At 45.6% G+C, this 11,516-nt stretch overlaps 1 protein-coding gene across 1 annotated transcript; it reads left to right on the plus strand.

The window, feature by feature from the left end:
- Positions 1-32: 32 nt before the first annotated feature.
- On the plus strand, positions 33-11,243 carry F3 (coagulation factor III, tissue factor). Its single transcript, XM_047870496.1, has 6 exons — positions 33-277; positions 1,392-1,503; positions 5,645-5,835; positions 7,984-8,162; positions 8,716-8,863; positions 10,232-11,243. Exons 1-6 carry the CDS (start codon positions 178-180, stop codon positions 10,366-10,368), a joined length of 867 nt encoding a protein of 288 aa, XP_047726452.1. The 5' UTR covers positions 33-177; the 3' UTR covers positions 10,369-11,243.
- The last annotated feature ends 273 nt before the right edge of the window (positions 11,244-11,516 follow it).

Here is an 11,516-nt window from a genome sequence, read left to right on the forward strand (position 1 = left end):
GCGGAGGCGCCGGCGTCCGCGCGACTCTTTAAAGCGCGCGCGGCCAGAGCTCCCCCAGACTCGGGGTTCCCCGCGATCGTTTCCGTTGCCGCCGGTGCCCAAAGGGGCCTCCAGCACAGCCTCCCCAGTCTTCGCGGCGCAACGGAATCCTCCAGACCTCGCCGCCAGCTCGCGGACATGGAGACCCTCCCCGGACCCCGGACCCCCTGCCTCGAGGACACCGTCGCTCGGATGCTCCTGCTCGGCTTGGTCCTCCTGCAGGTGACCGGAGCCTCCGGTGAGTGGCGGCCGCCCCCGAAGCCCAGGAGCGCGAGGCTCGGAGGAATGGGCTCGCCCGCCTGAAGCGGCAGCTCTCACCCAAGTGTCAGCGAAGCCGGCCCCCGGGGCGCGCAGGCGGGAGTTGGAGGGTAGGAGGCGGCTGCCGCTTCTGCTGGAGAGGCTTGCTCGGTGTCCGGCCGCTGGGATTGCACACGTGGAGTGTGGCTCCCGCTCTAAGTTTAGCCAGTCTTTTCCAGTGGTCCACGACCTTGAAGGTGGTGGACGTGGACCCGCACCTGCACTGGTCAGCGTCGTGCAGGGTTTGGAGAGATACGATCCTTCACTGCGCGTGCACGTTCCCTGATGGAGCGGGAGAGGCACTTGTGGTTCCTCGATCGCCTTTTAGATTCAATTAGAGGCAATCCTGTGGCAAAAAGTCGCTTGGATTGGCGTAGACACCACATGGTGCATGACCCTTATGCTTATTCGGTGTGGGGGGGCAGGGCAGAGACTGTGACCTGCTGCGTATTGGCAAAGCAGACCTTAATAAAAAAGCGTCCTAACTGAAAATATCTGATGGTGTGACAGGCCACACTTCTGCCTGGCTGTCTGAAAGTTTCAGTATAGAGACATGCTAGATACAAATGAGAAAAGTCAAGATTTGACTTTCTTATGGTATGCGGCCCTAACCTCTCTCACATATGTGGGATCTGCTCTCTTCCATAGCTTACCCCAAACCCATCCTACCTGGCCCTCCCTGGTGAGTGGGACCTCTGGAGTCCTGCACTTCCTGGGCTGGCCTGGGACCTCCCAGGAGGCTGCAGCTCCTGGGCTGTGTGCTAGGTCAGGTTATCACAGGGCTTCCTCCATAAATCATTTCAAACAAGGATTTTCTTAGATTACAAGGTCAATCTTGCCAGGAGAAAATTAAGAGAAGTTAAGAAAATTAAGAAAAACTTGAATGTTTTTTTGTCTTGATAATTCAGTAGTGAATGGAAGCTTTCGTGGTTGCAAAAAAAAATTAATATGAAGTTTATAGTGATGTGGGAGGGATTGGGAAGATGTTTTATAGCATCAACATGAAATCATGTACTGAGTTCACATAATAATAGCTGTTTCTCTGTTGTTTAAAGGCATTACAGATGTAGTGGCAGCATATAATTTAACTTGGAAATCAACTAATTTCAAGACAATTTTGGAGTGGGAACCCAAACCCATCAATCATGTCTACACTGTTCAGATAAGGTAAGCTACGTACAAAAATAAAATAAAATAAAAAAGAAAATTAAGGTTTTTGATGTTTCCACTTCCCTGTGCTGAATACAAATGTCTTTAAAGCTGATTAATGGATGAGAGTATTTAACAGATGACAAAGAGGGCATTGGTGGTAATTTGCTGGCCAGAGGCATAGTCTATGAAGCCTGCAACATTTCCTCAGCTTAAACTGATAGAATGTTTTACTTGGTTTTGGACAGGATGGGAAGATTCTCAAATGGAGTGTAAGCCGTAGGTAGGTGAACTCTCTTGAGCAGACTATGGCAGCATGGGTAGGTGTGGGTCGCAAGTGAAGATAACGAACATCCTCTCAGCACACCCGTCTTTTTCCTCGCTGTCTAGACTGTGAGCCAGATCTAACATGTTCAGGAGGAAGCGGGGAGGAGTACAAATGTGTACATTGCCCTTAAGCAGTGTTTGATTCATTAATCTTTAGACACTGGTTCAAAATTCAGTTGCATCCACGATCTCGGAGGTCAAATCTGTGACTCACTAAGCCCAGGAGAAATCCTCCTCTGTCTGCACTCATCCATCCTGCTCTGATTGGCAGCTCTCTCCAAGAGCTGGTGATTTGCACGTTCAGTCTGAATGTCGGACATGTGCCATCTCTGTTCTTTGATGGTTTTCACCATATTCTTGGTGAGTTTGGGGTCTCTGAAATGTTCTAGGAGGCTTGCTAGAGATCTTATTAAATAGAGGAGAGTTGCTGTGGAAGTTATTTTAACACTAACTGAATAAAGGCACAATAGTATCACTGGCTAAGAATTAAAGATGTTTTGCTGTTGTGTTTGAACACAGCTCCTAAGTACGCAGTGGGTCTTTTAGGTGGATGTTCTTGTTTTTCAAAATGAGCTTCATGATGACTGTTTGCTAGACGAGGAGAATTTGTGTGTGTGTGTGTGTGTGTGTGTGTGTGTGTGTGTGTGTGTGTTCGTTTATGTATAGATAGAGATATGGGGGTTTCATAACCCCAGGGAATAATTATAATTGTGGTCAAACTTGTCAATTCAGATTCCACTAATTGAGAATTGGTAATTAATTCCTCTGATAGAGAGCTGAAGCTTACTTTAGTAAAACACCTTCCTTCTGGATTGAGAAAATAAGATTTTAGGAAGAATGCTTACTCCTAAATATACTCAGTCTTATGTTTGGTGAACATGTGGAAACATTTATGATTTACTTAATTTTTATTTTTTATTCTTTTTTAACAAATCACTTCCCCATCACAACTGTAAATAATCTCCCAAGATTATTCTTTTTATTTTTAATTTTAGAGAGAGAGCACACAAGCAGGAGAGAAGAGTGGGGTGGGGGGTGGTTTGCAGAGGGAGAGGGAGAGGGAGAGAGAATCCATTGCTGAGCATGGAGCCCAATACGGGCTCGGTTCCATGACCCTGGGATCACAACCTGAGCCAATATTGAGAGTCAGACCCTCAACCGATAGAGCCACCCAGGTGCCCCTACCTGATTTTTAAACCTAAGCCTTAGTTAACCCTAAGTTCTTAGACTTTGCAAGGCTGCTAATATTTAAATGAACACGTCCCCCATGAAGTGCGATGTGCGCACATCCTAGCTGAGCTGAAGCTTGGCGGTGCCTGAGGGCGGGGGTGGGGAGTTCCTGCCAAGAGAGGGATCTCCCCGTACTCTTGGCCCTGCACCCCAAAGCCTGTGAACAGTCCCCAGTCCTGCTCCTGGGAGACACATACTCTCCTGCAGCCTCCCGATGAGTAAGTAGGATTCCTGGGTGAAAAGGACCACAGCAATCCTATTATAGAAGAGGACACTGTTGCCATGGGCAAGTGAGCGGTTTATTCGTGACTGCCTGCCCTGATAGCGAGTGCCCACCCAGGTCTGAAACCGAGGTCTCCCCAGGACCCCATACCACCACCTACTTGGGTGGGTCTGCCACAGTCTGATGTGAGGCCCCAAGGCTGGGAGGAGGAAGGAAGGTCATTCCCACTGCATCTCCTCTGTGGGCTTTCTTCCTTCCCGGTTCTCTGTCCCTAAAGAAAGCACTTTAACCTACTGTCCCTCTTCACCCACTCCCCCCCACCTCGCTGCCGGCCTGTCCCCAGCCACGGGGTGCCACTGCTGTGCCTGGAGATCCAGCTGCACTTTTCCTCTGTGGAAACACTTTCTAGAGGTAGCTGGGAAGTGCTGTTGGCTCAAGCCTTAGCACCCAACCACCACCTGTGATGTTGATTCCACAGAAATGTTCTGAATTCTAACACTAAACCTCCACACCTTCTAGAAAACAACCTGCTCCTAAATTGGTGAATCTGGATTCTGCTGGAATTTTTTAGTAATTCAGATGGGACATTTATGATTTCCAAATCAGGAGGGTGTACAATACCTAGAGGAACCTTGAAGTCTTTTAAATATTAATGCTGGCAATAGCATTTAGAGGAATGTAGTACAGAATCGCCCCTTCATTACCTGTTCACATGACTTTACTATGTTCAGTGATCCAGGCGCTTGTGCTAAATTTCACCATAGAGTACTGTGATTTCTACGAGTGAGCTGGGGGAGCGCAATACCTGTCTCTCAGATGGAACGTAGTCACAGAGCCCAGGAGTCTTTCCCCTGATAATCTGAACCATGTGTGTGCCACAGTGATGGAGAGGAATCGTCATGCTCTGATTCACTGTTTAAAAGAGAAGTGATATAACTATTAAAAAAAACATTTTTGTCATTCTGGAATTGAGACAGACTCTACTTTTTCACAGAAAGAGAAATCTAGAAAACAAAAATATTTCTGTGTCGATCTCAGTTTGTGAATTTTAGGGCAAAGAGTGTGTTTGCCCACATCCTCTTAGCCTGGATATTTAGTTCAGATTTTTTAAAAAAATATGTACTTAACGGCTCTCGTGTGTGGACCGAGACAGTGGAATCCTATGGCAGCTCCATCTTCCCCCTGATCCAACCCATAAGTGCAAACTGCCTAACACTCAGCGAGGCCTGGCTATGTATGATCCTTCAGGTTAGCCCTGCTGCTTAATGGGGAGTGGGACCAAGTTCACAGTAAGTGCTTTAATGGAGGTATCATTGCTGGGAACAAGGGAGAGAGGTCAATTCTGAGAAAGGAGATCTGGAGATTCCTGGAGAAAGTGGGACTGGAGCATGGTCTTAAATGGTGGGCAGGGCTCTCTGGCGGTCCATGATGCCAAAGGAGAGAACAGTGTGGCTGTCAATGTACGTGGGTCAGAAGTGTGTGGATCCAGGAGCAGGGGCATTCATCTACAAATCGTTTTGGTCCTTTAGAATAATTTCATGTTTAGCAGTTCTTTAAAGTATTTCCCCTTCAATGGCGTCTTACAAAAGAAAGATCTGTTCCAGTCTCTTAGTCTCTCAGACTCTCCAATCCTGCCTTTATTGTTATGTTGTAAACTTTGATGGGCTGTATTCATATCTTGTAAAGTGAGGGAGGCATGTAGTAAAATGAGATGGACAGACTCAGCCCGCACCTCATCAGCTAGGTGACCTTGTACAAGTCACTTAGTGGTCCTGAGCATGTGTCCTTATATGTAAAAAAGATCCAATCCCTTCCTGAAAGGATTCTATCAAATGAGGTAGCCTGTGTAAAGGGCCCTGTACAGTACCTGGCATACAGTAGATTCAATGATAAATAACCATACCAGCAATGGTCAGTCAAATGTAAGATATAGATTATTATGTAGATTCTATTATTACTACATTGGCTATGTTCCACACAGACTATAGAACGTGATAAAGATACGTGTGGAACAAATAATTGGGTCTTGATGGGATGTTGCTCTCTCTCCCGTGTGACCCTAACAAATTGTCTACATTTTAAGAAAGACATTTAACAAACGGTTAAGGGCACAGACTCGGCAGGCAGAGTGCTGTGTGGCCCAAAGTCCTGCTGTATGAGCTGGTCACCCAATCTCACTTTGCCTCAGTTGCCTTATCTGTGAAAACAGTAATTACAGAGCCATCCCCAGTTTGCTGTGAGGACTCAAATACGTCCAAAGGACTCGGCGTAGCAAATGCCTACTCAGACTGCTTGTGAGTGGTGTTGGAACCCGGCACCGCACCAGAAAGCCGTCTGTCTCAGCTGCAGATCCTCATACGCTCCTCCTCCTTCCTTCAGCCCCAGATTAGGCAACTGGAAAAGCAAATGCTTCTACACCACAGACACGGAGTGTGACCTCACCGACGAGATCGTGAACAATGTGAATCAGACGTACCTGGCCCGGGTCTTTTCCTACCCAGCTGATGCCACCGATTATGCTGGGGAGCCTCACTTTACAAACTCCCCAGAGTTCACACCTTACTTAGAGAGTAAGTGCTCAATGTGTAATACCCTTTCATTCGTGGTCTGAATGTTTTTGTGAGCTTGTGACTTGCAGGGGCTATTCCATAAAGAATACTCATCTGTTGAGTCACTGGAATCTACTCCTGAAATCGTTATAGCACTATATGCTAACTAACTTGGATGTAAATTAAAAAATAAGAATAAATTTAAAAGAAAAGAATATTCATCCTTAAACATGTTCTCTTTCTCAGAAATTGGTAAGTGCCACAGCGCTGTTGGCTCCGTCCAGGTGTGCTAGGAGGTTCACAGAACGTGAACTCTGGAGTTGGTAACAGTGTCATTGAGTAACTTTTTTCTGTCACCAGGCCCTCCCAGCAACTGCCTGGATGGAGGGGCTGGGGAGTAGGAAATCCATCAAAGCTGGAGATTCAGCCTCTAGGAGGATATTTACATTATATATTACAGATGCAACTAAATCTCCTGAATTTTCTCTTCCATTATCAGACCAGAAGTCCCCGTTTCGGGTTTTCACAAACAGTCACAAATCCAGGGGGTAGGTCCGGTGTCCCTCTGAGTCCACAATCAGGCTAGTTGACCTTTTTAAATAACCTGATCGTGCTCTGCGTCACGTGATGCCGTGCTGGGCCGGCTCCCAGCCTGCCTCCTTCGTGCTGGTTTTGAAAACGAGGAATGCTTTCCTCCCCAGCCTTTGTCCCAGTAAGCTGACCTGAGCATCTAAAAAGGGAATGCAGAGGATTCCTGCCAAGTAGGAGATTTCAACTTTTTTTTTTTTTTTTTTTGGTCAGAACTAGGTATTTTTTTTTTTTAATTTTTTTTTCAACATTTATTTTTGGGACAGAGAGAGACAGAGCATGAACGGGGGAGGGGCAGAGAGAGAGGGAGACACAGAATCGGAAGCAGGCTCCAGGCTCTGAGCCATCAGCCCAGAACCCAACGCGGGCTCGAACTCCCTGACCGCGAGATCGTGACCTGGCTGAAGTCGGACGCTTAACCGACTGCGCCACCCAGGCGCCCCAGAACTAGGTATTTTAAATAACAGATGCAGCACATCGTGCTGGGTGAAATCAGTTGCTCTTTTAAGAAGAATTAGAACGAAAGGTTAGAATGGAAGCGTGTCATGTTTTTTATCTGGTGCTTTTGTGTGTAGCCCTGCGGCTGCCCAGTGAGAACGCTCTCTCCCAGCAGGGAGGGGGGAGGGGGGAGGGACCGTCAACCACCTGGTCCCTCAGGTATCTACTTGGAGGGTGGAAACAGGGGGCGGTCTGACCCCTGAGCGAATCTGTGTGCTTTTCCTGAGCCCCTGTTGGCCAGAGCCTGCCTTCAAACTCCTCTGTGGCCTTTGCTCCCTCTCTGGGCCCTCAGCTGGAGCATGGCCACCACAGCCACAGCCACCTCAGTGACGGTGCAGGCTCAGTGACACTCATTCCCCTTTTTATAATTCTTGAGTTTCTTCTAAACCACTTCAAATCCTTCCTTGACTTGAGATACAAAGTATTTTATATATTAATTTTGCATGTGCTCACACACACACACATATAATTGCATATAATTCGTGTTAAATTACTGGGATTATTCTACTGTCCTTCAGCCTAAGCATAGGAGATGACCAGTTAACACTGGTTCCTTGAGGTACCAAGGACATTTCCTGGGCTTCCCACAGCCCCTAATTTACTCTATCTCAAATATGGAACCGTATACAACTGTATTGTTTACCACAACAGCCACTAGCCACATATGGCCACTGAGCACCCACAGCTAAAGGCCGTAAGTATAAAATACACACTGGATTTTGAAAAATATCTCCAAAGTTTTTTCTATTGATTACATGCCAAATGATAATATTTTAGCTATTTTGGATTAAATGAAATGTATTATTAAAGTTTAATTTCAGCTGTTCCTTTTTACATTTTCTAATGCGACCACAAGGAAATTTTAAATCACATCTGTGGCTGTTATATTTGCACTGGATAGCACTGCCGTAGGATGTCCTGCTCTGGAGCCACTGAGCGAACTCCTGCAGGGAGCGTATTCTATGTGGCTGTTTTACAAGGGGGGGGGGGGGTACTGGCTTGTTATTAACTGTGATAACTAAATGCAATTCTACTTGGTATAGAATTCTTTGGTTCCAATGAAGCTCATTTTCTATGTTTTAGCAAAGCTCGGACAGCCCATGATTCAGAGTTACAAACAAGTTGGGACAAAACTGAATGTGACCGTACAAGATGCACGTACCTTAGTCAGGATGAATGGCACATTCCTAAGCCTCCGGGATGTTTTTGGCAAAGACTTAAGTTACACACTTTATTATTGGAAAGCTTCAAGTACGGGAAAGGTGAGGATTCTTTCATTTGGTTTTAGGACTTGTTTTAAATTGTGGATCCTTGACTTTACAGCCCACTTCTTCCCTCAATTCAAAGATGCCAGAATGGGGTGGTTGAGAGAGCAGTGTGGTGGAGGGGCAGGGGTGCGTGCTGTCCCGGCTCTGTGACTCTGGGCGTGGCCCCTCGGATACACAGGCTGCTCAGCCAAGGGCTGGACCAGGTCTTCTCTGAGGCTCCTGCTGGCTCTCCCATTTCTTCCTCTCTTGAGGATCCCAGAGACAAAGTCTGTTTTCCATTCACAACTAATGCTTCATTCCTTTTTCCCTTTATTGCAAATATCTTCTAAAGGAGCTAAATTGGGTTGGATGGGCCTAAGTTGGGTATTTTCGGTCTAGGAAGATGCATCCTTAGCAGTTATCAGGGGGAACTGACCAGCCAAGTCACTTCTAATCCATTATATGTCTGGTGTGCCCCTGCAGGTTTTTGCTTCCACAGTTGACTTAGTGAAAGGGAAAGAATTCACTCTGAGCCCAGATAAATTAAGAACTCTTGATCTTTTAACAGAAAACAGCCAAGACAAACACTAATGAGTTTTTGATTGATGTGGATAAAGGAGAAAGCTACTGTTTCAATGTTCAAGCAGTGATTCCATCACGGAAAGTAAACCAAAAGAGTCCAGAAAGTCTCATCGAGTGTACTAGCCAAGAGAAAGGTATGTCCAGAGGTGAATGGCTCTGTCCGTTATTCTTCTGGGAGGCATGGAGACCTTCCAGAGTTCGAGTGCACCCTTAGAACCAGGAAGTATTTTTGTTCAGGGAGAAACAGCCTTGTTTTTGGTTGTTGTTGCTGTTTGTTTGGGTCATGTTGTTTGGGGGAGACTCTTACAATTTTAGGCATTTGAAAATGTTTCTGCGTTGTTCCCTTGTTTTAGCTAGTGTTTTCTTGAGCACCTACCATGTGCCGAGCTCGCTGCTGAGCAATGGACACACGGTGCATGTTTAGCATTTAGCATCAAATCAGATTTCTCTGGGTATTTTTTTCACACTTAAATTCTGATTCTGTGGGTTATGGGGGAGTTTCTGGGCCAGCTGCAGCTGCACCCAATAGACATCTGTGAGCACTTGCTATGGGCTGTTGTCACAGAAGACAGGAAGTTTAACCCACGAAGGGAGGGGATTGCCTCTAGCAAATATACCTACGTGAGTGTGTGTGCCTACATGGGGCCCAGACCCCTTGTGAGGACTAGTTCCTAATTGGCAGTGCCGAGAGGGGTTCAGACTCGTCCATGAAACTGACAGCCTGAGTCTCCCTCCAGGCTTTATAGGGATAGTACTCTGAGGACATTCTGAGATCAAAAGTCACAGGATGGCTCCTTGCTAAGATGAGATTTGAAAATTTAAAAGCACTTTTAAACAAATATTTCCTGTTGATTAACCATAATGGAAGAAAAGGGCTGGCCTTCGCTCTGGTCCTGTACCCCTCTGGGCCATCATTACCCACAGTCCTCACAGCCATCTCGCTCAAGCCAGCTGGAGTTCTGCTGCCTCTCTGTCTTCATGCACACCCAGATCGCTGCTTCCCTGCCTCTGCTCCATCTACTGAAATGTGTCTTTGAGAACCGTCTCATATGCCTCCTCCACCAGGAAGCCCTTCCTGTTGCCCCAACCAATGATCATCTCTATTGACCCGAACCCTGCCAGCACTCTGCATCTTGCTCTTTGCACTGATCATTTATCTTATACTATGATAATTGTTGCCACCACACCCAGCATTATTTTTAGCCACTTGTTTCCAAAAGCTGTTCTTGCTCCCATTTACGTGTACCATCTCCTGGCTGTGAACATTATCCAGTTTATTAAGTAGCCCATTAAATGATTTCGCCACTGTCAATTGCCCTAAAACATCTAGGGTTTGACCAGTTCTTTCCTAATCAAAATATGTTGTGGTGGAAAGGGTGGAAGAAAGAAATTTCAAATTACGCAAAAGCAGGCTGGTGTAATTTAGAGTTACACCCTCCGTTCTGCCCGCTGATAAATGGGGTTCAAGCTCTCAAAGCTGACTGGGACCTTTTGTTTTCCAGAAATGTTCCTCGTCATTGGAATGGTGGTGCTTGCAGTCATCATCCTGACCATCATCCTGGGGGTGTCCCTGTACAAGTGCAGGAAGGTGCGCAGGGAGCGAGGTTGGAAGGAGGGCTCCCCACTCAATGCTGCATAAAGAACATACCCTTGGAGCTGCCGACCACGGCACAGTTCATGTTGCACTGCGACCAAGAACTTTGAAGAGAATGGAATATATGGAAACACAAATGAGTATTTTGGAGCACGGAGACTCTTGGGCTCAACAATAGCTCTTTATCCGACCTGTTCTCACAGTTAGCATTCTGGTTTCGACAGCAGCATTAGACGCTGTGGAATGTAACAAACGGTACGACCCATTCCAAGTTTTTAAAATTTCTGTTTAACACTATGACATCCTTTGCACATATCATGTTCTAGAATGTATATTCTACACCCAAGATGAAACCAGGTTGTCTCATCAAAAACGAATGAACAAATGCCTTAAAACAAAAACAAAAACAAAAAACTCCTGGGTAGACTTTTGGAAGGCTTTTGAGAAGCTGACTTCAAATCACACAGGAGAGTAAAATGGAAATTGGGTGGACTTGTCTAACCTGTGTCTCTCTGCTTTTGTGATATATGGTGTTTAGGGTCTTCTGCTTCTTTTCTGAGTTCTCTTGGAGGTTCAAAACAATTGGCAAACGTTTATGTGAATGTGTGAAATGCAGAAGACTTCTGTTTGGGGCACATTCCTAAAGCACCTTAGGGGTAGCACTTTAACTGACTTCCGTGCTGTTGATTAAGCACTTGACAATTAACTATATTTTTATAAGACTACTATACAAACCACATAGAGTTTATGATTTAAGGTACTTCGAGCTTTTATGGCCAATATTGTGTATATTTATATATTTTTAAGAGGTTTTATACACGGGGATTATCTATTTATAGAAGTAATATTGTTCTGTTTGTATATATTGAGATAATTTATTTAATATACTTTTATATAAATAAAGGTGACTGGGAATTGTGGCTATTGTCTTGATTATATCTTCCACGTATTGTTTACGATTTGGCCATTGTACAAGTTGGCACTGCTGTGGTAACAAATGACCCCCAAATTCTCAGTGGCTCACAACAGCATTACCTTGAATTCTCACGTACATTAGTTTGGTGGCTGCAAGTTGACCACAGCTCTTCTTAATTAGGTTCTCATTCTAGAACCCACATCGAAGGTGAAGGCTCTGTTTGGGTCAGGGCAGAGGGAAAAGCAAAAAATTAGGAGGAAGAGTAGTCACATCTTCA

Source organism: Prionailurus viverrinus, chromosome C1 (genome assembly GCF_022837055.1).
Source record: "Prionailurus viverrinus isolate Anna chromosome C1, UM_Priviv_1.0, whole genome shotgun sequence".
Lineage (NCBI taxonomy): Eukaryota > Metazoa > Chordata > Mammalia > Carnivora > Felidae > Prionailurus > Prionailurus viverrinus.